Source organism: Phaenicophaeus curvirostris (assembly GCF_032191515.1).
Source record: "Phaenicophaeus curvirostris isolate KB17595 chromosome W unlocalized genomic scaffold, BPBGC_Pcur_1.0 scaffold_35, whole genome shotgun sequence".
NCBI lineage: Eukaryota > Metazoa > Chordata > Aves > Cuculiformes > Cuculidae > Phaenicophaeus > Phaenicophaeus curvirostris.
Genome location: NW_027206664.1, coordinates 1,695,612 through 1,720,641, shown reverse-complemented (window position 1 = coordinate 1,720,641; position 25,030 = coordinate 1,695,612). Strand labels below are relative to the sequence as shown.

Below are 25,030 nucleotides of genomic sequence, written 5' to 3'. Positions count from 1 at the left end.
GCTGTACCCGGACTTTCTGTGGTAAGGGGCTCCAGCCTTGGCCCCCTCCCCTGTATCCTCCCTATATCCTCTTTTTCCACAAGTGTTCCCTTCTAGCACCGCTATTAATCTCTTTTTCTCTCCCTATTTCTGTATGTCACTTGAGTAACACACAGTAATTTTCCTGAGTCTCGTGCCTCAGCTTTTTGAAAACAATAGTCACTGTTCTCTGTAAAACTCCCGATGCCTGCTTTATGAATCATCAAACACTTGCATAATTGCTCTGATTTCTTCCCAGTCAGAGCCTTGTTTTTTAATCATTTTCCCAAAAGCGCTAGCTGTCCGATCTGGATTGTCTCTAATTTCCAGCTGCTGACTTCCACTTGTTCAAATCAGTAATAGAAATTGGAAATGGAAACTTTTACAATAAATCACAGGTTCTTCATTTCCCACAGCCTGACGTAAGGGAGTTTGTATAACTTCTCCCTGTTTACCTCTCATTTGCCTCGCTATTGCACTGAAACTTTCTGCTCCCATTAATGATCTACCGCCTCAAGCATCATTATCTTTCATGTACTTCTGATCCCTCATTGTGAAACCCACCAAGACAGCGTCCAGGAGCGATCAATGAGCCAATTTTGTCCTTAGGTTCACTGTCTTTTTATTGTTCATAAACTTGAAAACATCTTTGCCCAATACTACAAGCAGAACAACATTTTTTTCCAAAGCCTTTCCCTTATCTTTTTCCAAGGCTAAAACAAGGAGATTACTGGGTGCTAAATTTGTACTACATTCTTTTTGCTGCTCTGGGTAGTTCTACAACGTATAAACCATATCTGAATACATACTTTCATCCCATTTTTGTACTGTTCTTAGAAAAAACATGATATTCAATGGATGGGTTGGAAGGAAGGGCTGGCTCTTGCAGTATGACTTTTACTGCATGCTGCCTATCTGTGCAGGATGGGGACTTTGCATTAGCCTCATAAGCTTTACTTCTGCAGTTGGTTTGAATGTATTTCATTGCTCTCATTGCTCTCTACAACTACCTGAAAGGAGGTTGTAGAGAGGAGGGTGCTGGCCTATTCTCCCAAGTGACAGGGGACAGGACAAGAGGGAATGGCCTCAAGCTCCGCCAGGGGAGGTTTAGGCTAGACGTTAGGAAAAAATTCTTTACAGAAAGGGTCATTGGGCACTGGAACAGGCTGCCCAGGGAGGTGGTTGAGTCACTTTCCCTGGAGGTGTTTAAGGCACGGGTGGACGAGGTGCTGAGGGATATGGTTTAGTGTTTGATAGGAACGGTTGGACTCGATGATCCGGTGGGTCTCTTCCAACCTGGTTATTCTGTGATTCTGTGATTCTGTATATCTTTAACATAATCCACTCAAAGCAGTAACTAGATACTTCCATAGTGGAAACAAAGAGGTAAGAAGTCATCTAACCTTTTTTCAAGATTTTTCTCGTCTTAGAAGTTCTTGGATAGACACTCTGATGCATTTTAGAACTTGGTGAAGGAAAAATAACCTCATCTAGCTACAGTGGACAGGTTTGCTTAGAGCAGGGCTAGAGTGGTACAGGCCCCTAGTGGTACAGTTGCAACCCCTAGTCCCCTCTCCACCCACCACTGCTAAAGTAAATTCGTTGTCACCTTGTAGAAGGCATAGCAAATGGGCAACATGACTGCACTGCAGTACTCCAACCCCTTGATACACATCATCCACAAACTCAAGTGAATTGAAGGATTTATGCATAACAAAAGTTTGGTAATTACCTACTGTGTGTACATCAGCACTGCAGGAAAACTACACTGTTCACCTGAACACTTGCCTCACACCACAGCCTATGCCAGTCTAGCTCTCTTAAATGGGTAAGGCTCAAATGCCCCAAGTTTGCATTCAACATTGCTGTCATGGTTCTAGGTTTAAAGCTGCCCAAAACAGCTTGAGATAACAACCATAACTCGGCCCTGATAAATAACTACTAACAGGGCACAATAATTAACAACATTCCAACAATATTTTGTAACGCCATGAATGGTTTAGAGCATGTCCTAAAACTGGCACTCACCCTCTAACTTTTCTGATGTACATGTGACATGTTTACATCCCCTCAGCCAGTTCAGCAATTGCCCGAGTCCTACTTAGAATCATAGAATAACCAGGTTGGAAGAGACCCATCGGATCATCGAGTCCAACCATTCCTATCGAACACTAAACCATGCCCCTTAGCACCTCGTCCACCCGTGCCTTAAACACCTCCAGGGAAGGTGACTCAACCACCTCCCTGGGCAGCCTAAATCTCCCCTGGCGGAGGTTGAGGCCATTTCAGTTTGTCATTCACAGTATAAACAGCAGCTTCAGCAACAAATACCAGTTTTAAACACTTTATTCAGAATGTCTCTGGAACCTCTCTCCACACTCTATAGTTCAAGTCACTGTGCAATTACGATACAGCAAGCACTGACCTGCTGCAGGCCATTGGGAAAAAACCTTCATGAGTAGCATGGCTTTATTAGAAATAAATCATGCTAAGAACTGATCCTTAACAGGTACAAAAAATTCAACAGATACAGACAAGAGAAGAAAAATTGGATGCAATATTAAGACAAATGTGAATTGAAGACTGCTGTGAAAGATCATACAAAAAAGGCAATGATGAATAGTAATGCAGCATAAAGGTGGGAGTACAGGGCAGATCAGAGTTACAATACATCCTGCTTCAATATTTCTTATCAAGGTACTTCATTCAAGTACTGTAACAGTAATGGAAGGCAAAAAGCACCAGGCATCTAACTAAAGAAATAAGAAGGAAGGAACACAACATTAGGCAAAACTGAAAGCTGGTAATTAGGAAAGGAATAATCTCAAATAGTTACTCAACAGAAACGCAACACTTGGAAAAAGCTGCTATGTCAACATATATAGACAATACCATTATTTCAGCTCTATGGAAATTACTTTATTTTCCTGGACTGTAACCTCTTCCAGAAACAGTACTGTCAAGGTTATCCTTGGAGGTGTGTGGGGAAATACTGCCTATGCACAACAAAGCAGCAGATTCAGGAATAAAACAGGAGGAAATTATTCCCTTAAAATTAGAAAAGCTATGATTAGGAGGCCATGTATTGCGGGACATCTTTAAGCCCTAAATGCATAATTCCAGTTAGTTGGGAACACTGCAGCTACAGCTTTCATCTTCCAAAAAGCCAAGCTGCCCCCATGGCAAGTCTGCATGCAGTACTCCCAAGCAGAATACAGCACTTACTGAAGTGACGGGACTGGAGAAAGTAATTCCTACTTTGTCTCCTTACAGCTGCCATAGAAAGCATGCACTTCACTTGATCATCTGATAAGGGATGGCAGTTTCAAAGAGGGATTTTATAATCTAAACTTGAGTTTAAAGGTGCTTTTTTTTTTCTATCACCTCTTAAAGTTATCAAACCAGAAATTCAACTATAACTCAACTGTGCATAATTTGGAGTTTCTGGTGGTGGGAAGGTGTCAGCAGAGAGGTAGGGTTTGCATAGATAGTTTGTCCCCTCCCCAGCCCAAAGAACATTAAGAGGAAGAAGTCACAGCTTAGAATTGTTCTGCATTTGTGAAAAACATGAAATAAGGAGGAATAAAACCCAAACAAGAGACATACAACACAAGTCATGGCTATTTCACAAAGCTTCTTGTCTTAAATCAAGTTTATTACAGGCCCCAATATATTCAAATATTCGAAGTCCATCAATACATACACTTCTGCACCTTTGTCCAGGTTGTTCTAGAGCATTTAAGTGCCTTTTTATTAAAATGGGTTTGTTTGTTTTAACATTATTGCTATGTTTTACAACAAAATTAAAAAATGTTTCTGGAATCCACCCAGCAACAAAAAGACAGTTTCCCCAGAACAAGCTGAAAACATAAAAGCGTGTTCTGAAGGGGGCCTTTTCTACACCAGCTATTTAATGATCAAAAAAAGAAAAAAAACATCCTATCACTTCAGTTCCTAGTGTAGATGAATTTACTCCATTTTCCAAAAGGCAAATTCTTTCAATAAATATCAAAATAACTTCAAGATGCTGACGTTCCAGAGATACAAACTCTATGCAGTTTCTCCTAGAGTCCCCTGCTGCCCTTTGTTTCAGTCCAGTGAGATGATGTCAGGAGCACTGCCTCCACTGCTGGTTATCACTCCTGTCTCACTCCTGCTGGAGGAGCTAACGTGCATGCTGCTCTCGTGGTGACTGGTTGATGTGATGGTGCTGCTTGTTAAGGTGAGACTATCCAAAAACATAGGAGGACAGTACTGCTTGAAACAAACAATGAAGAATGAAGAGACTAACTGCACAAGGGAAATGTATGCTCTGATTATACATCTTCCCCTACAACAAGCACAAAACACATTACTAGCAGAACCTTGTTAACACACATGCATAGCAAGAACCAGAGTTCTGCAAACCAGCAAGTAACCAAAAGAGATGGTAGCCATGAGCCCTTCTCCGTCATCCTTCCCATGTTTTGTTTATCTTGCTAACTGGTTAGCTTGAGCATTTACTAGCACATTAAGAAACACTGTCATGACTACATAATGATCACAAAAAAAACCCAAACCTTCAGCATTTGGAAGCTATTCACTACCCATAGCTACTGGGCACAACTGCCTATTTCAGGTTCCTTTCATCACAAAAGGTAGCAGAATGCTTTTTGCTACTTCAATGGAGACTAGAATAATTTCATCCCCTCAATTGACAGCAGTTGTATTGATCAACATTTTCATAGTATATACCTGCAATGCAGGTATCTAAACATTTTAGCAGTGATAAATGACTCCTGATCAAGTCTGATTAAGAAAAATTACTAAGTTGATTTTAACTTTCTGAAATGGAAGACAAGCCTTCTCAAAGCAGAGCTGAATATTCAAGGCATTTGGAAACAGAAAAAGGTTGCCAGGTGTCAAAGATGATAAGACACTCCTCACACATGCACACACACACATAGTTCAACACATCTTACTTTCTCTTGCCCTGTGGACTCCAGTATTGGGCATATGTTTGGAACTGAGCCTGAACTGTTTGAACTGTCCAAAGTGGACACTTCATAGCAGCAGTCTCCCACATGAACAAATTTCCATTATTCCCACTTTTGGCAGTTCAGCAGGTCAGGCACAGAGTACTGCAAGATGCAGTAAGTGGAAGTAAGTTAGTCAACACTACAGTAGAGTCCTATTACTGTTGTCTTCTAGTGACAGAGAGATGAAACAGAGGGTCTGCTTCAGATCCGCTTGTCTTAGTTAGGGAGCCAATATACCCCCACATTTCAAGGTTCTAGTCTGTCTGTGTAACAATCTAGTTACAGTAAGAATCATTCTTCCTAACTGTGTAAAGTTTAAGCTTCTAGGGAAGGAAAAACACCACGTAGTTACTTTCGACCTACAAAATGTCCATATAATCCAAAGGCAATGGGGTTTAGGTGTTACGTGGAGGGATTTATTACAGAAGTGTTTGGTCATGTGCCCATCATGTTAATAAAGATATTTTTTTAAAACTTAATTAATATGAAAACCAACAGAAATAGCAGTCAGTGAAGTATATTTACAGTGCTTAACCTAGCCTACAGGTACACAGTATGAACTAAGAGTGTGAAGTACATGGTGGGTGTATTCAAATTAGTGCTGTACAAGTATCTGCTTTAGAAAGGCAAGCTATCAATAAAGAGTGAGTTTCCATGCCTAGTAAGGCTAAACCGAATCCTCCCTTAATGCATCTCTGTCACCACCTCTTGTTGGGAACTGTCCCTGATATGTGGTTAGGTCTAAGCAAGTGGACTGCAGACAGTATGGATGATGACAGCACCGTGATAGTTACTTGAGCAGTATGTCACAAAAACCAGACTTAGAAATTAACCCCATAGCAGTTCAGAAAGATACCTGTGAATCAACTGGGATTAATGAAAGAAAATCCAGACCTAGAAAGAAGAGAAGAATAATAAATTGATGAGTGTCTCATGCATAGACAACAAATTAAAGGAACTTTTTTGTGGTTGTAGAACAAATTTTGCAATTGTTACACAGTTTCTAAATGGAATATACCACTGTGACACCACTCTCAATGACTATTTCAGGCAGCAAAATGAGTTATCTAGTACAAGTGGCTCTTTTTAAAATGAGAATGACATAATGATGTATTATTCACTAGATATTGCAGGGTGGTTCAATGTGGTAGCTTAGATGGAGGTTGCCATTTGGAGCTGTTGGCTCATAATGCAAGTTTCACTACATATTGTACCCGACTTTGCTAAATTGGGACATGAAGAGCGTCATCACATTAAAGATGCTGGAATGAAGTAAAGTCACAACATGCACAAGTCCAAAAACAAGCAGCAGGTCTCTTCCTCCACCCACAGGCAGCTAATAAGGAAACATTTCTAATATCATCCCCATTTTGTGTCTAGACAAATAAAAGGAACTAAGAGGAAACTACAAGTAGTTCAATATATATACTTTAAGAGCACTGACAGCTCGGATCCATCTTATACACCATTAGCGTGTAAGCATTTACAGCAAGATGTTTAAAATTACGAAACGAATGAGAAATTAGGGCCTTTTTTGGTTTACCTTGTGTTTTCTATATCAACATAAAGAAATGGTAAACTTCCTCCCTCCCCCCTCATCTCCAAGTCTGTTCTGGCCAGTGGCATCTCTCCTCCTTTTCTCTATTAGGGAAACATTTTGAAGGAGATTTAAGCTCAGCTGTTTTACAGAACTGACAGCTTCTTCCGTTCTTGCATGTTCTAGAACTTCAGTTGATTGATAGATACAGACAGTACAGTTCTAGTCTTCCATTCTCTCAGCTTACTCTCCTATCCAATTTGGGAAGGCAACCAATTTCTTAAGAAGGGGGAAGTGGAGGGAGGGAGCGGTAAGGGAATCAACATGGACAGAAAACCAAAGGCAATTATATCCATCCCATTGCCAAACTGGTGCTGAAAAAAACCAGAGATGTTGCAGGGTAGAAATGGAGACAGGCAATGGAGGAGTGAGATGGAAGTACAGGAGGTCAATGTGACACCTGTCACCACAAGTCACTATTTCCTGGGCTCTGGGTTCATTACAGCTGGCAAAGAAACCCCCCAGAGTCTCACTATACAATGTTCTTTTCAAGGATCCAGGATAAAAACCAATCAGTATCCCCACCTTTTGTCTGATATTTAGCAGCAGTGCTGAAGAATACATCATAGGCATTTAGGGTATGTCTAGGTAAAGAAATTCAGTAGACGTCAGCTTACATATTGTAGCTCACCTTAACCATTTTTAAACAGTCTAGACAGAGCTATCAGAATATCTCTATGTCTATGGTTGGAATGAGTCAGTGCCATGGCACTTCTAGAACTTAAATAAGAAGCTGCTCTCCCTCACATCTACAACATGTAACAATCGTATGTTTACACAAAGTTAAATTGAATATAGCAAGAAGAGCTTCTGGCTGCCATTCCCAAGTGCCAATCTGAGGCAGTGTTTTCCACATCACTGTTGCAAATCTGAAACTGGAAAGACAGCCTGTACTAGACTTCTCTGGACATCACATCAGTGCAATACTGCATATAGTCTTGTTCCATTAAAAAAAAAAAAAAAAGTTGATCAATTCTCCAATTTTAACCCACCCCACAAATTAAGGCTGTCAGAATACACATGAAAAATAGCCACCGCCTACCTGGCAAGTCTGATGAAATACTGGATATTGGTGGATGATGGAATGGCACTGGGTAGTCTGTTAATGAAGCAGGAATACCAGCAACATCAACCGTTGTCACACTGGACACTCTGACAGTAGATGGCTGATACATGAGAACCCTGTTTTAAACAGCATGAAAAGTTATAAACAACCTGGCTGTTCATTACCAAAGAGAAATTATGCATCACTGGGCACTCTCATTCACAAGGTGACTATGTTACAACACAACCATAGTGTGGCTACTCACTACACAGCATTGCACTCTAATTTCCTCTTTCATAAGTCTTCATAATAACATGACCATATCTTGCCTCTCAATAGCAGCTGTGACATAAGAGCAAGTTGGCATTAATACAAAGTGCAATGATGGAGTCATTTATATGTCTACCATCCAGGAACAGAAACCGGTATCTGTGGAGAACCCTGGAGGGATGTGCAGGCAGCCAGAGCCAGAAAGAGAGTACTCATTTCAGTTTCTCCACATAACTGTTCCTCAACACTAACCTGTAACACGAAGGGCATGGATGACCATTCTTCAGCACCTGGAGCATAGATGACATGCATGGTAGCTAAATATAAAACCCAGTTTTACTCACAGCCTGAACCTAAGCTAAATCCAGCTCTCTAGGAGCACGCAACCAGTTAAAACCCTTCTGCATCCCCACCTTAATCATGGAATCATAGAATGATTTGTGTTGGAAGGTTCCTTAAAGATCATCCAGTTCCAACACCCCTGCCATGGGCAGGGACATCCCACTAGACCAGGCTGCCCAAGGCCCCATGTAACCTGGCCTTGAACACTTCCAGCAATGGGACATCCACAGCTTCCCTGTGCAACTTGTCCTACTGCCTCACCAACCTTAGTGTGAAGAATTTCTTTGTCATGTCTAATCTAAATTTTCCCTTGTAAAAAGTCCCTCTCAACCATTCTTGTAGGCCCCCTCCAGGCACTGAAAGGCCACTATGAGGTCTTCACGGAGCCTTCTCTTCTCAAGGCTGAACAAGCCCAACTGTCTCAGCCTGTTCTCATAGCAGAGGTGCTCCAGCCCTCTGATCATCTTCGTGACCCACCACTGAACCAGTTCCACCAGTTCCATATACTCCTTCTTTTGGGGATTTCAGAACTGGACACAGTACTCCAGGTAGGGTATCACAAGAGATGAGCAGAGGGGGAGGATTACCTCCACCCACCTGCTGGCCACACTTCTTTTGATGCAGCCCAGGATAGATTGGCCTTCTGGGCTGAGTGCACATTGCCAGCTCATGTCAAGCTTCTCATCAATCAGCACCCCCAAGATATTCTCCCCAGGGCTGCTCTCAATCACATCATCCCCCATCCTGTATCGAAACCATGGATTGCCCCAAACAGGTGTAGGACCTTGCACTTGGCCTCACTGAACCTCATGAAGTTCACACAGGCCCACTAATACAGCTTGTCCAGGTCCCTCTGGATGACATCCTGTCCTTCCGGTGTGACAATTGCACCACTCAGCTTGGTGTAATCTGCAAACTTGCCGAGGGTCCACTCAATCTCACTGTCGATATCATCGATGAAATTATCAAACAGCACTGGTCCCAGTATGGACCCTTGAGGGACACCACCTTTCACGGATCTCCATCTGGACATCTACCCGTTGACCACTACTCTCTGAATGCAACCATCCAACCAATTTCTTATCTACCGAACAGTCCACCCATCAAATCCATATCTCTCCAATTTATAGAGAAGGATGTTTGGGGGGGCTGTGTCAAAGGCTTTACTGAAGTCAAGGTAGATGACATCCATTGCTTTTCCCGTGTCCACTGCTGTGGTTACCCCATCATAGAAAGCCACTAATTTGGTTATACTGGATTTGCCCCTGGTGAAGCTGTGCTGGCTGCCATTAATCACCTCCCTATGCTCCATGAGCTTTAGCAGAGCTTCTAGGAGGATCTGTTCCATGATCTTCCCAAGCACAGAGGTGAGGCTGACAGGTCACTACTTCCCAGGTTCATCTTTTCTACCCCTGTTAAAAATGGGCACAATGCTATCCTTCTTCCAGTCACCAGGGACTTCCCCTGAATGCCATGAGTTTTCAAGTATCATGGAGAGTGACTTGGCAACCATATCAGCCAATTCCCTCAGGACTCTGGGATGCATCACATCAGGTCACAGAATCACAAAATCACTAGGTTGGAAAAGACCCACTGGATCATCAAGTCCAACCATTCCTATCATTTACAAAACCATGGCCCTCAGCACCTCAACCACCTCCCTGGGCAGCCTGTTCCAGTGCCCAATGACCCTTTCTGTGAAATTTTTTTTCCTGATGTCCAGCCTGAACCTCCCCTGGTGGAATTTGAGGCCATTCCCTCTTGTCCTGTCCCCTGTCACTTGGGAGAAGAGGCCAGCTCCCTCCTCTCCACAACCTCCTTTCAGATCGTTGTAGAGAGCAGTAAGGTCTCCCCTCAGCCTCCTCTTCTCCAGGCTAAACAACCCCAGCTCTCTCAGCCACTCCTCGTAAGACTTGTTCTCCAGGCCCCTTCACCAGCTTTGTTGCTCTTCTCTGGACTCGCTCCAGAGCCTCAACATCCTTCTTGTGGTGAGGAGTCCATAACTAAACACAGTATTCGAGGAGCGGTCTCACCAGTGCTGAGTACAGAGGGAGAATAACCTCCCTGGACCTGCTGATCACGCTGTTTCTGATACAAGCCAAGATGCCATTGGCCTTCTTGGCCACCTGGGCACACTGCTGGCTCATGTTCAGTCGGCTGTCAACCAACACCCCCAGGCCCTTCTTCTCTGGGTAGTTCTCCAGCCAGACTTCTCCTAGTCTGTAGCACTGCATAGGGTTGTTGTGCCCCAAGTGCAGGACCCGGCATTTGGCCTTGTTAAACCTCATGCCATTGGACTCAGCCCAGCGGTCCAGCCTGTTCAGATCCCTTTGCAGAGCCTCCCTACCCTCCAGCAGATTGACACTTCCACCCAGCTTAGTGTCGTCTGCAAACTTGCTAAGGGTGCACTCAATGCCTTCATCCAGGTCATTGATAAAGACATTGAACAGGGCTGGACCCAGCACTGAGCCCTGGGGAACCCCACTTGTCACTGGCCTCCAGCTGGAGTTAACTCCATTTGCCACCACTCTCTGGGCCCGGCCAGCCAACCAGTTTTCCACCCAGCAGAGTGGGCGCCTGTCCAGGCCAGAGGCTGACAGTTTCTCAAGCAGAATGCTGGGAGAAACTGTGTCAAAGGCTTTACTGAAGTCCAAGAAGACCACATCCACAGCCTTTCCCTCATCCAGTAAGAGGGTCACTTTGTCATAGAAGGTGATCAGGTTAGTTTGGCAGGACTTGCCTTTCATGAACCCGTGTTGACTGGGCCTGATCACCCAGTTCTCTTGCATGTGCTTCATGATAGCACTCAAGATCACCTGCTCCATGACTTTCCCTGGCACTGAGGTCAGACTGACAGGCCTGTAGTTCCCTGGATCCTCCCTGCGACCCTTCTTGTAGATGGAAAGTCCCATAGACTTATATATGTTCAGGTTCCTCAGGTGGTCATGAACCTGATTCTCCCCTACAGTCGGAGGAGGTTTACCCATCTGGTCCCTTTCTTGTTGTCCATTGACCCAGGAGGGGTGAGGAGAGCAGTTGACAATGAAGACTGAGGCAAAAAATTGTTGAGTACCTCAGCCTTCTCCTCGTCTGTTGATATGAGGTCACCATTTTCCGTTCATCAGTTGGGGTACGCTTTCTTTAACCTCCCTTTTCTGGTTGACGTACCTGTAGAAGCCCTTTTTGTTAGTCTTTGCATCCCTTGCCAAGTTCAGCTCCAGCCGCGCCTTGGCCTTCCTGACCCCATCCCTACACAACTAGGCAGCATCCCTATACACTTCCCAGGTTCCCTGTCCCTGTTTGCACTGCCTGTGCAGTTCCCTCTTGCTCTTCAGTTTGACCAGCAGGTCTCGACTCAGAAATGCTGGTCTCTTTCCTTCCCTGTCTGATTCCCTACCTCTGGGGACTGAGCGCTCTTTTGCTTTATGGAAAGCATCCTTAAATATCTGCCAGATCTGTTCTGCTCCCTTGTCCCTGAGGACCATATCCCATCCCAGGGGTCCTACTGACTAACTCCTTGAAGAGCTGGAAGTCTGCTTTCCTGAAATTTAGGGTCCTGACTATACTCCTCGCCTGTCCCATATCCCTCAGGTCTGTGAACTCCACCAGTGTGTGATCACTGCAGCCCATGCTGCCTCTGATCTTGACGTCACTGATGAGCTCACTTGCATTGGTGACCATCAGGTCCAGTATTGCATCCCCTTAGGTAGGGGTGTCTATTACCTGGGTTAAGAAATTATTTACGATGCACTCTAGGAGTCTCCTGGATTGCCTACAGCTTGCTCTGCTACTTTTCCAGCTGATGTCAGGGTGGTTGAAGTTCCCCAGCAGGACAAGAGCTTGTGAGTGTGAAGCCTCCTGTAGCTAGAGGAAGAAGGCTTCATCAGCAGGCTGTCCTTGATCAGGTGGCCTGTAGTAGACACCAACCACAAGGTTCCTTTTGTTGCCTTGGTCTTTTATTCTCACCCATAAGCTTTTGACCTGCTTGTGGCTATTCTTCAATGACAGCTCCTCACACTCTATCCCTTTCCTGATATAGAGGGCAATGCCTCCACCCCTCCTTCCCCATCTGTCCCTTCTGAACAGCCTGTAACCATTGATAACCACACTCCAGTCATGCGATTCGTCCCAACAAGTTTCAGTGATGGCAACACGATCATATATTTCTAGTAGCACGATAGCTTCCAGCTCCTCCCCTTTGTTGCTCAAGCTGTGTGCGTTTGTGTAGAGGCACTTCAGCTGGGCTGTTGGTTGTATCACCTTCTTAGTAGAACACCCCTTATTTCCCTTAAGGTGTTCCATGCAAGTTTCACCTTCTGCCCAGTTACTTTGCAGCACTGTTAAAAGGCAACACCACAGGCATTCAGGCACCAGTTACATGCATAAAATCTTTCATTCCACCTCCAAGGCAGGAGGAAACACCAACAGTCCAGCAGCTGCTCTGCCTCCCTCCTTCCAGCCCACAAGCCTTGAGTGTTACCAACTCATATCTTCCTCCACAGACTGCTGCATTGATGCTATTTCTGATTTCAGAAGCCTGGATTTCAGACCCCTCCTTCTCAAGCACCACTTATACTTCAGCTTATGTTGCTTTTGCCTGTAGTAAGACACCCCAGTTTTGCCAGATCTGCCACTCAGGCAACACTGTTTACAGAAGATAAGCTATTCCCCAGAAGCCTGGCTTTGACTTGGATTTGAAGAATGAAATCATAACATTTCCATATCTAAACAACAAGGAAAATGCATTGGTCACAGACACACAGGAAATCTCAGTTCTTCTACGATTATTGTTCCAGGTAGCCATCTCAGACCAACATAGGAGCACGGAAGTCTTTGTGTTTTCTGAAACTTCATGAAGAGATACATTTGTAGCTGTTTTTTCTTATAGAAAGAAGAAATAGTTTCTTGCAGGACTCCTCCACAATCCTCACAACAAGCAAGAGCATTTCACTATCACTGATGAAAGTTGTTGAGACAGCAAACTATTTGCTCAAAGACCACATATTCCTGTGGACTGGAGACACAGTACACCTGCTTATTAATTCAAGAGCTGGCAAAACAGAAGGGGTTTGGTTTTTTTACTATTATTTTAGTACAAGACATAAGACACTACTCAGACACATACACACACCTCATGCATGCAGCAGGACTAACCAATAAGCCATTACTAAAAGCTGACGCTTGGAAATGTCTTGTGGAGCAGTAACTGCTCGTAAGCCTAACCAGCACCCCTCTATCCCTGCAGGTCTCCTGTGCCCTACAGACCAAAGGCAAGAACTTCATGGAAACCACGAAAAGTAACTGCAGTCGATTTGCACAAATTGAGACAGAGAGGAAAAAGCGCAATAGTAAAGAAGCTGGTTAAGCCTGATGCTGAAGTCAGACATGACTACAAAGATGGGGCAGTTGACAGAGGACTTGGGAAGCTGTTGGTTGTGCTAACCAAGGTGCAGGACTGACTGATAACCATGGCCAACAGCAGTGTTCAAGACACTCCAGAGTTTAACAAAGAGATGGAGGAAACGCTTGTCTCAATTCAAAACAGCACAGCATCTCCCTTCCAAAACTGACAGGATGAATAAAACACACAGAGCAGCCTCATTTCCTCAGCACCAGAGCAGATTAGGGATATGCTAATTTGCTTAGGGATTTGATTTAGTAGTTGACAGGTATGGTTGGATTTGATGATCTCAAAGGTCTTTTCCAACCTAGTGATTCTATGATTAAATAAAGGGTATAACAAGAGAAAAGCCTTTAAGATGATACTAACTTAGCAAGAGTGCATAAAGCTCTTCCACTTGTCATAATCTGCTTTCTCAGGAGAATCCTGTCCATTACCTTAATCAGCTTCCCTTTCTATAAGGAAATATCCCTGCAAACACAGCAATAATCGGTGCAAGTCTTTTGTGAGATGTAAAACTAAGTGTTTTGCCTGTACAAAGGTACTGTATCAATACAAACTTCTGGAAAGAGGCCTAGAAATTCTCCTCTTCAAGTGTGGAGCTGAATCCTGAAGACATATCCATTTGTCTACACATCAGACATTATAGAATAATAACTAACTTCAAAATTGACAGACCCTTTGGTTGTGCTTCCTTGTGTTTCAGACATAAATATACACTTCCTTTTGGCAGGAGGATCTTCCTCTTCATCAGAAGAGCTTTCTATTGTCAAGTCAATAACGTCAACTTTCTTCTTGTTTACTTCATTGGCCACCATCACAGAACAGGGTTTGCTAAGAGCACTGGAACCTAAATAAGAAAATAATGTTTTTTAAAGGCTGTTGACATCTGCAGTTTCTATTTGCAATGGAACCAGCATCTCAAATACTGTTTTAACTCATCTTCCTAGCCACTACAGAGAATGTTACAGCCCAGGAACTGGTTTGTTAGTATTCTTTATCGTGTTGATATTAAAGCACAACTTTAACCTTCACTTATCAGTTTAAGGACCTAAAACAAGATCAACCTTTCATTTTCTTAACTGCTATTATAAAGAGCAAAGGCAAAACCCACAAATGTACACTTTTAGAGATACAACCCCTTTTAAAAAAAACAAACAACAAAAGTTTAAATGAAAATAAATTGAGAAGTATTAACACCACCACCCCCCAAAACAAACATCAACATCCGTACACATTATCCCAGCTATAACTAAATCTCAAAGATTGTTGGTTTGCAACCAGTACCCAGATGTACATACTTTCTATTTTGGTGCACTGTGGACTTGAGACTTTCACAGCTTCTTTCTTAGGCCTCATGGGGCACCAGGAGCCATCCTCTTGGAACTTGATCTCATCCACATCTGAACATTCATTAAGGATTTCCATAAAAAGCCTGAAAAATAAAAGTTCAATGGCTTCAATTTTGATTCAAAGTGAATTTTTTTATTCTAAATTAAAAGGAGACAGTTGAAAAGCTAATGATGATCACCTTCAATCCACTGCATGTACTCTCTTCTCCCTAGTCCATCTTACCTGAAAGCCCGTATGTACAGCCTTTGCAGACTTCGAAACCTAAGAGTATTCCAACCTACCCATGTTCCACTCCAACATTACTGCAGTTCATAGATTTCCATCCAGAAGCAGAAATCATCATCCTCTCAATCAAGTTTGATGCTTGTTTATGAGTTAAAGCTAAATTTTCAAGTTAATAGTTTCAGAGATAGGGTCATGTAAAAGGGAGATCTATCCTTAAATGTCACATTTGGATTTCTCCAAAGAAAATATACTGAGGCTCAAGAGTTTGATGATACAGTTAGGAGATAAAAGTTTGTTACATGAGAATAGAAACTAACAGAGTCTAATGGTTCCTCCCAGTCTAAAGTATTTTGACATAGAAAATAGTATGAAATGGCTAAACCTAAAGTCACAAAAGCAGCTATCAAGTACATCATGAAAAATTTTAAGTAATTGTGTAATCAGCAAACCCAGTCTCTTACCCATCTAATATTAGGCTCTCATAAGCTGCCTTTTTGTCACAGACAGGGCAGATCCAAGTAGGCTTCTTTTCATTCATTTGAAGATAAAGAACAGCATCAAAACACTGCAGATGTGTGCAAGTAACAGCCCGGCATGGGATTGTCAGTCTCATTTTTCCCAGCTGCAGGAGATGGATTTAAAGAGTGTCAGAACAGAAGACAGTGAAGTAGGCCTGGATGGCTAACGCTGAAATCACAGGCAGTTGATGAAGTAACTGTCTCTTCTCACTACAGAGGTGCCTAGTGCTAACTAAGGTCACTGCAGGCAAATCCACCCAATCAAAGCACATACAATGTACTAAAAACCAATAAAGCCATCTTAAAGTCTTCACTGAGTCGAAAATAGAAACATCAATGTTCCTTGGATTTTACTTTTATTAAAAGACCTACTGAAGCACCCGCTTTATTTTCTTTTAGCCAAATATTTCAGGGGGTTGTGAGCTCCAGTTACATTAGACTCAGAATGGCATAATATCCATTTTGACATTTGACTTAACAGACCAGTCACTAACAAAGGCCAGTTTCTATCCAGAAAGAGAAACTCCAAGGCAGCATTACCTTGTTACATGGTGATCAATTTTTTTGTTTGTTATAGCAGCTGGCAGGATAAGCTGAGCTCCTTATCTTGAAGGTATTGAAGTTTTATTTATCACTGTGTCCTTCAATTACTCTGTCATCCTGCTCAATTAGTCTCATTGCCTCAATAGATGCAATTACTCCTTCTAAAGGCCTCACAAGTAGTAATATAGTCAGAATCAAGTTGCAACTTAGGCATTCACAGTTCTAAATCATAGTTGGTTGAATGCTGCTACAATCAGGTGCTTGTAGATGCACCCTTCTTCCCCTTCTTTTATATAAATGAATCAGTATAAACCAAAAGCCAGTTAAGGTCCTCAAGCGGGGCCTTTCAAAAGCAGCCCAATTCTGCACTACAGATGAAAATACAAATCTGTATGTAGTAATTTCCAGATGTACTTACAGGACACATCAGAGAGACTCGCAGGCTGGTTGTGGCAATCTCACTATCAGGATCTGTAGTTAGTTTTTCTTTAACTATTAAAATAAATTAAGTAGTAATACACAGGCCTCATTATTTAAAATGCCAATCTTGATTTGCCAGTACATGTACTTTGTTTCCAGCTATCTAAAAAAATTAAGTAATCTAGGAAATTAGCTCACAGCAATATGAAACAACAATAGTTTCACTATTTATAAGCAACTGGTGAACACTGTGCATCACAAAGTCATTTGAAGTGCAGCAGATAGACCAACAGCCATAATTGTTAGTAGAGCAAACTCAACCCAGCATGTGAAGAGATAAATAAAACAATCATCAGTGAGTAAGGTACAAAGACAATCTGCATCACGTGCAAGTGAAGAGAAATTAGGACATCTACCTGCACCTCACAGCCCACCACAGTAAGTAGTGCTCATGGCATTCCCATGAGAATATTCCAGATGGGACCTCTAGGTGTGCTCCATACCGGCTCAGGGACCCTCACTGAAAAAAGTGTGTGATGCCTCAGCAAGAGCAAAGGGAACCTTTTATACTCTGGGCATGGACTTTCTTTTCAAAATGCTGCAAATCCCCTAAGTATTACCAGTTCTAGTTTTAAAGAGCCACCAACCACCCTCAAAAAGACAAATTAATGTAACTTACTTAGTGCTCTGGAATGATCAGGGTTTCTAATACCTTTCATTTTTAACCTCTGCAAAAGCATAGCTGAAGTGAGCTGACGAACGAGATACACAGACATGGAGTAATTCTACAAAAAGAGTGATTAAAGATGAAATATTGATTTCATACAGTACTTCCACTATGACAACAGATTAGTATTGACAATAGTTTTAGCATACAGTAAAACCAAACAAATGCTGTTTTTTTGCTTAAAAGTCATGGAAAGCACTGACAGATGGCTTTGTTACTGTGAAAGAGTCCAATACTCTGCTAGAGCAGTCAAATCCAGTTGTCTTATTCCAGTTGTGACTTAACTAAGACTAACAACTCCACAATCAAGAGAATCTGGGCTCTTTTCTTTGAAAGATGACTTAGACTGGTGACACACCTTCTCATATATGCAGTCTTTAAGAACTTCTCACATTTGTCTCCTAAATACTTCCCTTTTTTCATTGTCAATCTGTTAGTGGGAAGCTCAAAGACAATCATGTGACGAAAGAAAAGATGAAAGCTCTTTCAGATGCAAAAATCATCACCTTCAAACAGCACACAACTGCATCAGTTTCCTTGTACCTTCTCTTTAGCTTGCTCTGCACTTTTACACCAAGCCCCTTTACACCATATCCACTCCTCTGAGGCTGACCATGTTCCTTAGCATTTACTACTATTCCCTGCTTCACACCACGTGCCAGCTTTTGTTCAGTGTTCCCTTTCTTCAAGGTCACTAATGAAGAAAAAATTCTGCAAGTTCCACAGCTGCAAAATAGTAATAGTTTCATCTGTATACCAAACACAACCTGTGATCTTATTTCCACTCCCTGCCAGTCACCTTCTTATGGCTCCTTTACTGTCTGGGTACTGCATGAGAATTTTAACAGGAGCATCTACTTCCCTGCTCTTACCTAGATGAACAGATAAAGTTCTCTAAATGCATGGGAAAACACTAAGAAATGTTGTGGTTTTATTTTTTTAACTTAAAGAGTGGCCATACATTGCACAGTTTATTGCCTACAGAATGAGTTCTATAGGCTTGTCTGACCAACTCTATGGAATTTAGTGCCTCCTTTGCTCAGAAGCCCCCCCTGCCATCAGTCAAGTACATGTCAATAAGCCCTTCCCATGTGAGCCCACTGATGCTCCACAGTCCCCAGGGGTCTCATTTAGAGAATGAATAGCAACAGCTTGCTGTGCGACTTGATACTTAGAGCAGAGCAACAAGTTTAAACCAAAGAACTCACTTTACCTCTCAGGCCAAGGGGGAATGCTGGGACAAACTCCTGTTCATCTGCTTCCTTGGCAGGGATCAGCAGGAGAGGCCAAGACTACACACAACCTTGCAGTCATTTCAAGGTTCTTGTGCTTCATGACTGGGAAGCGACAGCTTGGATCTTCCCCACCCCCATTTTAGAAAAAGCTTTGCTGTCAGCACTGACTTTCATTTATTTTCTGAGCATTAGCTTTCTCTCCAATTTCTTTTAAAAATTTTAGTGTATAAAAGTTTATGCTGGAATCTCACTTTGAAACATGTGTCTCTGGCTTTGAAGAAAAAAAGTAAGAGGTAAGCTACCTTGATAACTGAATCCATCAGGATTTACACAGCTAGAGGAATAAGTAGTTCTTGACTTACCAACAACTATTTAAACCTAGCAAGAATTCAGAAATTCCTCACACTCTCCCTTTCAAGTCAGTTCTTCCTCAAGCCACCCAAGCTTCCAGGAATACTCTTCATTTGTAGGAAAAAACCCACACTGTTCAGATATCCTATATTACAAGCAAACACCACAGATGTATGGTCCAGCCAAGCATGGTTAAGATCCATCAAGCCCAGAAACAGCTGACACCAGCAGCCTGACACCTCATCAGTAAACCCTTCCCAGCAACCTGTTATCTAAGAGCTTTCCAAGCTGAAAATTTCATCCTTGTTTTGGTTTATCTACAAATGAAGTTTTAAATCAACTCAGAGAGGCCTTTTTCATGTAAAAGAGGAATCTCAAAAGAATAAAGATGGAAATATCCATTAACCAGTTCTTCCTATGAAATAAAAATTGCTTTTGTAAAATGACTTAGTATTACTTGGTTAGAAAACACAAAAACCTCAAAAGCAAATGCATTTCTTCACCCCCATAGCCTTGGCACATCTGGTCAGTTTAAAAATCCTTCTCCAATGGACAGTTACAACATGCCTTAGAATATATGGCTACATAATTTCATTTTTCACACCATCAGGCTGCAAGGAAGAAAATAGGTTTCCTATTGTTATTTTGTCCTGTCTGAACTATTTTGTACTCTTTACACCACAAAAAGATTTGTTATTGTTGACGTGCATTTCAGGCAACCCCTAATTGCAGGCTTTCTAATGTGAATTCTATAAATAAGTCTTTGCCACCTGTATGCAAATCCAATGTAAGTTACTGTAAACTATCGTACTTATAGAGCAAACTTTGTTTCCTGTCACTGATAAGACGTTCAGTCACCTAATACTAAATGCTTACTGGCATGTGCCTTGCCAGCAACATCAGGCAGTAGGGGACAAGGAATGCTAAATGAATTTTAGACAACTTTCTACATCCTACAGAACATACAGGTTACCTTTCCAATTTCAGAAGCCCAGGAAATGGAAATCTGGTTTGGAACTGCTGACGACAACCTAACTAGAGATGTTATGTTCAAGGGGCGCCCATGTCGCTTCTGTTCAATTCCATTTTTTGGTGGTGGAGCATATCCCTATGGGCAGAAAGGGCAAGGAAAGCATTATCAAGTCTCCCCACTGTACTCTGAAACCTGCTGAAACAGACTTGTTAAACAGATCTATTGGAGGCAGGTAAACCTAGAGCTTCTTGGCTGGAGACCAAATTCAACAATTAGTCTGAAAAATATCAGTCTCTGACAGTCTAACAACATAAAGTCAACCACAATTTTAAAGCATTTTTTGGTTTGTTTTTTTTAAGTGGTCTTACAGAAGCACTGAAAAAGTGTAAGAAAGTGCAGTTTTGGTCCAGGGAAGTTCACTGTAAGAGTAAAAAGTAATGGGTTTTCTGTCCTTTTTTTCCCCCCCACCCCACTGAAAGAGAGTGGAACATCACAAGGACACAGCCTTAGTAACAAACACAGCAAGTCATGAAGAGTTAATTCAGTGTTTCGCACCCAGAAAACACTTCATTGATTCTATTTAAGATACAATCACATCTTGTTCCAAGAGCTCCACATCTCCTTGGTGTCTGCTTTGCCTTGCATCAACTACATCTAGTCCCATTAGCAGCAGGTTGTCATCTGTACTCTGCCAAGGCCCCTGAAGAAGGGCTGTACATGGAATACAAGCGGTATTTAAGAGCTAAAAGGTTTTGCTGTTGTTTGCAGAAAAAAAATAAACTAGATATTGTTTTCTAAGCTTTGATGGAGCATTTCATAACCTGAACAGCTTTTCTCTGTGGTTTTATTTCCTATGTGATGTTTGCAAATTTAATCAGGAGCCATCCAGTTCCCTTTCACTTCTAGGCAAGCGCATACTCTCCAGCGTATTGTGAGCAGAAAGTACTTTTGCTATGTGAAGGAGCATGTGTCCTAACTGCAGCTTATTCATCTCACCCTGTATCTGTCACTATGAAAGCAAGCCAGTCTGTAACAGGAACTCTGAGAATCTCTGTTTTGAGCTCACACAGGCAGCCTGCAGTTCACTCCTGTTGAAAATTCAATAAAAGATTGCAGCCCTATGTCTTGCACAGAACTGACTGTCAGATTTTATTTAGTTCAAGACAATGTTGTTATATACAAGAAACTCTCCCAGAAAGGATATACTGAAAAGCCAGACACATTGTTTTACTCAGAGAAGCGCACACATTCACAGCCTAGTGCTTGGAAAGAGAGTTAGTTACTTTGAAAGATGCTAAGCCTGAAAATAATAATAAAAAAAAATAAACAGCCTCTTCCACTCACCAGCTGAGTATACTTCACTGCCTTTAATCCAGGGAGGACTTGACAGTTGTTACATCAATTCCTAGGTTTCCAAAGCAGCTCTATCACTAGTCCATACGTTTCACCAGACAACCAAGCCTTGGCTGTGCCTCACCACTGCCCTTTATTAATTTCAGACAAGACTCTTGCTTGCATTGACAGAATAAGGACTCGGAGCTCCTGCCCTACAGGCAGGTATGCTAGGCCAGAGTAGCAGACAGCAGTTGCTGAAGAACTCTCTCCACAGTGATTCTCACCCGAGATGAGTGACCCAATAGCTATCAGGAGCCTTACCATGTGTGCTTCACAGAATACAGAGGCAGCAGATGTATGGGGACTGCTGACAATTTCACATTTAAAAGAATGAATGATTTGCCATTTCTTTAAATCAGACATAACAGCTGCAGCCATTTATAGAGTATATATGCCAATTGCTTTGCTGTAGTAGGCCTTTCTCTACTATGGTGACTTCATAATGAGCTTGTGTGGATGAACACACCATCCCTACAATATTTAGGAGTATTTCCACACATACTGTACCAACTACAATAATCCTACTGGTCTCAAACCTAAAATGAAGCTGCCTTGCTTCAGATCAGATTACATCTTGTACTCTTAGAACACTTTAAAATCTTTCCTTCCTAGTCTCCCAGGAGTTAAGTAAAGAGCACTTTCCCTATCACAACCAGCATTGGTCTAGCACTGTTTAGTTAGGCTGCCAATTCTAGTGGTTAACAAGTGTCAAAATTAATTGGGTCTTTAAGTCTTCCATGCTTCTTGCAAGCAGCATATTAGTCAAAGTAAATGGAATCTGCTAGAGCCAGAAAAATCTATCAACAGAAAGTATGATTGTTCTGCTCTGTGGTTATTTCCAGCCTGCCCTGACATATTTGATTTTATTCTTTGAAAATGAGATCTACAGTGGTCTATGGAGGTCTCCTGGGAAGAAAAGCAAATTACCTTTTTGGACTTCCACATTTTGTCTTGGCTACAAGAGAAGTCAACAGGAGAAGCACCTGCTGTAGTGCATCATGTATAAAAACATTGTTACTTGCCAAGACACCAGGACACAATGCTCTACATTTACTCCTTTTAAGTCAGAACCAGCACTACAAGAGGAGGATACAGATAGTTGTAGCAATACAAGAAAACATCGTGTTAATGTGAGTTGGCACAGCCTGAAGCAGTACTGGCACATTGGCAGCATTTCTCTGAAGTTTCTGATAAGGACTGGCAGCCAAGGAGATGACCAAGAATAATTTACAGACAGTTGCAGAGGCATGAATTTCTATACCAGAGAAAGAAGAAGACTCACCTAAGAGTTGTACAAGTTGGCAACAGAGACTGGCATCACTGATTAAATACCTAACACCAACACTACTGAGTTGGACAACAGTGGTCTTTGAGGAAAAGAAGTTATCTTACACTTCCTGCAACAGAAAGGAACCACCAGAGAGGTGCAGATAGTGACCAAATTCACAAGCTAGAAGAAAAAAGTGTTTGCAGGAGACTTAGACTATAGTTGTCATTCCACTCATACTGAGCTGAATGGAGGAGGAGAGGAAAAGTTGCAAAGACAATAGTCATTTAATCACTTTCTCACCTAAAATTTCTTCTGAACAGTTTAAAGAATCATATTATGTGCAGGAAGAACTTACAGTTTTTAGAGCTAAAGCAAAGCAAGAATCAAAGATTACAAACAATTTTTGCTACAACTGTGACATATGTTAAGCACAGACCAGACACCATAACATCGCTTAGCAGGGCATAAATTGTATTAGGAAGACTGAGAACCAGCAGACATTGATGAGGTTAAGGTCAGACCCAATTCTTTTTGGTGAATTTCTTAAGAAAAACAATCTGCAGAAGAAAGGAGAAAATTCTGCAAGTTTATAACAGAGAACGTATCTGGCATTTGCAGAAAAAAATGACCAGAAAACATATGAAAGAAATCCTCTTACACAATGAAGACAGACAGAAGAACAGTGATACAATGGTTAAAGAAGTAGGGAGAACAGCAGATAGGGAGTCTCATTTAAGGTGAGCAGAGGCAAAACAGCAGTCATGGTCACATATGGCAGGAGGGAGGGTATAGGACATATCTGACACACCAAGAAGGTGACAAACATTCTCAAAAGGAGGTTTCACACCTCTCCTCACACAGCATTTTTTTTCCAAACCCACTGCTAAAAAAACCCCATCAAACAAACAAAAAACCAACAACCACACAAAAGACCCTCTGTACTACTACTTTATCCATTATCTGTAGCTTCCAGAACTATTTCAGAATGGATTGAGTAGGAGTTTATCCTTATTCTATTGTACAGATACCCATTCCAGAGATTTTAAGACCTATGTGTATGCTTTTCCCTTTTTGTAAGTATTCAAAACTTGAAGTGACCCTGCCTACATACTAACTTTTGCAACATCAGGCACCAGTAAAGTCTATGATGGCCAACACTGTTCTGTTTCAGTTTCAGCTAATGCTAGGAACCCTAAAATGTCTGTTCTTCATCCCCACAATTATATCTACTCTAATCAGACAGATGCAGAGCAGCATACAAACTTGTACACAAGAAGGTGATACCATTCCCTCGTAACAAGAAGGAACTCAAGCCTATCACAGATATACATAATCCAAACAGCAAGAGCTACTACCAATCAAGTCAAACTTAGTCTGAAGACCTATGAGGAGGATTCCCCATGTAGACACTAGGGGGTTTTTTTGACAAATTTTGTTTTGTTAACTGCAACAGATGAGGTTTGCTATTGGTGGCTAAAGCATAATTAATCCATGCAATGGCTGCAACGTGATTAATAGTAGTAATGGCTATCTCACACAGCAAATGTGCAAACCATATGCCTGACATTAGTAATTAGAGAAATTTGAGTGATAAAAATAAACATCTTGATTGTTTTAGCAAGCTAACATTACAGGCAAAAAAACCACATACAGCATAAGACACAAAGAAGCCAAATATGTACAAACAAGCTTACCGGCAATGGAAATAGCTTTCCATTTACTTTAATACATAAATTATTAGGGTAATTATCTTCTTGAGGGCAGCTTGTCTCTGCTAGGCATAACCTATATCCCCAAAAAGAGAAAGTATAAATTTCAAGCGTTACCACAATTATATGTCCCCACAAACATCCAGACATATGTTACATTAGCCAATTTAGAAATTTAAGAGAAAACTGTGAAAAAAGTACCTTAGCTGAACTTGGACTGTGTAATCTCTCCTGCCCCCTGGCAAGAAGTCCCTGTGACAAAGAGAAAGAAAAAGAGAAGTGCCCATTTAGACAGCAGATCTCGTATTCCAGTCATATGCAGAAAGAACTGGCACACCTGCCCCAACATCACTAAACTTACTCTTATTTTTCTTTTATTGAGCTATGAACGAGTCTTACAAATGACACCTCTGTTTAGCTACTGAAAGTTAAGCAGGACTTGAGGATCGTCATACTCTGTGAAGAGTTTATAGTAACAATAAAGTATGATGTTGCCAGAGAGGTAAAAAAATCCTATGAATTCTCTTGGCTTACACCACAGGTCTTGCAACAGCATGAACCCTGAGACAAAAGATAAAAGCAGCTTTCCATTCCTGCAGCCAGGAAACATGCAGTGAAGA

At 41.8% G+C, this 25,030-nt stretch overlaps 1 protein-coding gene across 5 annotated transcripts in view; it reads right to left on the bottom strand.

The window, feature by feature from the left end:
- Positions 1-2,354: 2,354 nt before the first annotated feature.
- Positions 2,355-25,030, bottom strand: part of LOC138733826 (E3 SUMO-protein ligase PIAS2-like) — a 41,169-nt gene continuing 18,493 nt past the window's right edge. The window contains exons 4-15 of one of the 5 annotated variants that reach the window (XR_011339471.1): positions 24,612-24,662; positions 24,396-24,486; positions 20,037-20,171; positions 17,430-17,535; positions 16,749-16,822; positions 15,731-15,891; positions 14,993-15,126; positions 14,370-14,541; positions 7,676-7,815; positions 7,159-7,217; positions 5,893-5,930; positions 4,248-4,272 (exon numbers count right to left, since the gene is read on the bottom strand). Coding sequence is in view for 4 of the 5 variants with exons in the window: in XM_069881313.1 (XP_069737414.1) it covers positions 4,108-4,275; positions 5,893-5,930; positions 7,676-7,815; positions 14,370-14,541; positions 14,993-15,126; positions 15,731-15,891; positions 16,749-16,822; positions 17,430-17,535; positions 20,037-20,171; positions 24,396-24,486; positions 24,612-24,662 (1,270 nt within the window). In the remaining variant the exon portion in view is untranslated. Of the gene's footprint in view, positions 4,276-5,892; positions 5,931-7,158; positions 7,218-7,675; positions 7,816-14,369; positions 14,542-14,992; positions 15,127-15,730; positions 15,892-16,748; positions 16,823-17,429; positions 17,536-20,036; positions 20,172-24,395; positions 24,487-24,611; positions 24,663-25,030 lie in introns of all 5 variants that reach the window. The other 4 variants (XM_069881313.1, XM_069881314.1, XM_069881315.1 and 1 more) reach the window with 4 other exon arrangements.